Here is a 1,850-nt window from a genome sequence, read left to right on the forward strand (position 1 = left end):
AATAACAGAATTTTCGTTTAGATTATTTCATTGGATAATTAATTTTGCTAACATAACTCATGCATAATTATTTAATTTGTATAGTAGAATTGAAATATTATACAGCGTTCAATACTCTTGTAGTGTACTTATTTCATTATATATTTTTATTTCGTTTATTTATACACAATATCTATTTATTTATATACACTACATTCGAGTCTTACACATATAATATTTAAATATCATAACATTATTATAATCAATATATATGTATTTACAATAACATATTTAGTGATATTAATTTATATATTACACATAAACAAAAATAACATATTAAGTTACATACGATTTCGGACAAACAGATTATAATTTTATATACATAATTTGTGCGCACCGCACGGATGTCAAACGCATCTACTGAAAGAGTGCAAATCATGCGTCATCCGAGCTGTCACCGGCAGTCGCCGCACACCGCCATACGTTGATGCAACGTTCGCGCTTCACTCTCGTTCGCTACCTCACATTCTTTGTTTATGTTCAGTTTAAGTTTTAATCGTGTTCCGTATTTGTTTGCTCATGTGTATGTGTCTGTGAATAAACTGTTGATAAATTATATAGTGGTTATTACTTCGCCGCCCGGCGACGCTCACACGTAATAACTTCTATAATTGGTGACCCCGTAAGTACACGCGAATAAATGAGCCACACCATGAGCGACAGCAGCGAATCACCGAAAACGGCCAACTCACAACACGAAGAAAACATCACGTTGCGACGTGCGCAGCGAGTTCGCCGGTCAACGGAACGCGAATTCAAACAAGCGCGAATGCCGAGAATAAAGGTACCCACTTTTTCACCGGATGAACCAGATCTTTGGTTTGCCCTTCTGGAGGGTCAATTTGAGGCAAATGGGGTAAACGACGATTATATAAAATTTACCTTGGTTGCAAATAACTTGGACATGCATTACGCAAAAGAAATAAAAGATATTATCGTTAACCCCCCGCCTAGATTCCGATATGAGAAAATTAAAGCGGAACTAATGAAACGGTTGTCAGCTTCCAATGAAAAGAAGGTGCAACAGCTCGTAATGCACGAAGTTCTTGGAGATAGAAAACCTTCCCAGTTCTTACGGCATTTACAGGATTTGGCAGGCCCAGAATGCCCTGAGCACATAATTAAAACTATATGGTCTAACCGTTTACCACGAGATCTTCAGAGGGTATTAGCATCCCAGTCAACGCAGAGCCTACAACAACTAGCTGAACTGGCGGATCGAATCGAAGAACTGACGTCATCAGGAAGTATTGCCACCACGTCAGCAGTACTACCACAAAGGTTAGACACACGCAGAGACGAGATTGCTGAATTAAAAAACATGATAATACAATTATCCCTGAAATTAGAAGAACATACCCGTAGTTCCTGTGCATCGTGCTCCACCAACCGGCCCGAGCGATCACATGACCGGCATCGTTCCCCCTCGCGAGAAAGAAGACGGTCAAGATCACGCACTGGCCAATATGCCATATGCTGGTACCATTCCAAGTTTGGGGACGACGCAAAGAAATGCATCAAGCCCTGTAAATATCCCAAGGCGGAAAACTCCGTGGGCAGTCGCTAATGGCGACAGACGATTGCTCCTCGTCGGGTCGCCTCTTTGTTACCGACCGCAGCAGTAACACCCGCTTCTTAGTAGACACGGGAAGCGACCTCAGTGTTTACCCTCGCTCAGCGCTTCGCGAACGACGCAGTAGGACAAACTTCGTGCTAAGTGGAGCCAATGGAAGTGATATTGACACATTTGGTTTCAGTGATTTGTGTTTAGACGTAGGCCTCAGGCGCAAATATCAGTGGCGTTTCACAGT

At 41.6% G+C, this 1,850-nt stretch overlaps 1 protein-coding gene across 1 annotated transcript; it reads left to right on the forward strand.

The window, feature by feature from the left end:
- The first annotated feature begins 679 nt into the window (after positions 1–679).
- On the forward strand, positions 680–1,606 carry LOC106109871. The gene has a single exon (XM_013291509.1). The coding sequence runs from the start codon at positions 680–682 to the stop codon at positions 1,604–1,606; it is 927 nt and encodes a 308-aa protein (XP_013146963.1).
- The last annotated feature ends 244 nt before the right edge of the window (positions 1,607–1,850 follow it).

This window comes from Papilio polytes, unplaced genomic scaffold, assembly GCF_000836215.1.
Source record: "Papilio polytes unplaced genomic scaffold, Ppol_1.0 DF821047.1, whole genome shotgun sequence".
NCBI classification, from domain to species: Eukaryota; Metazoa; Arthropoda; class Insecta; order Lepidoptera; family Papilionidae; genus Papilio; species Papilio polytes.

Bases quoted from the DNA above. Each gene is read 5' to 3' on its own strand.
- LOC106109871 (XM_013291509.1), top strand. From the start codon at position 680: ATGAGCCACACCATGAGCGACAGCAGCGAATCACCGAAAACGGCCAAC.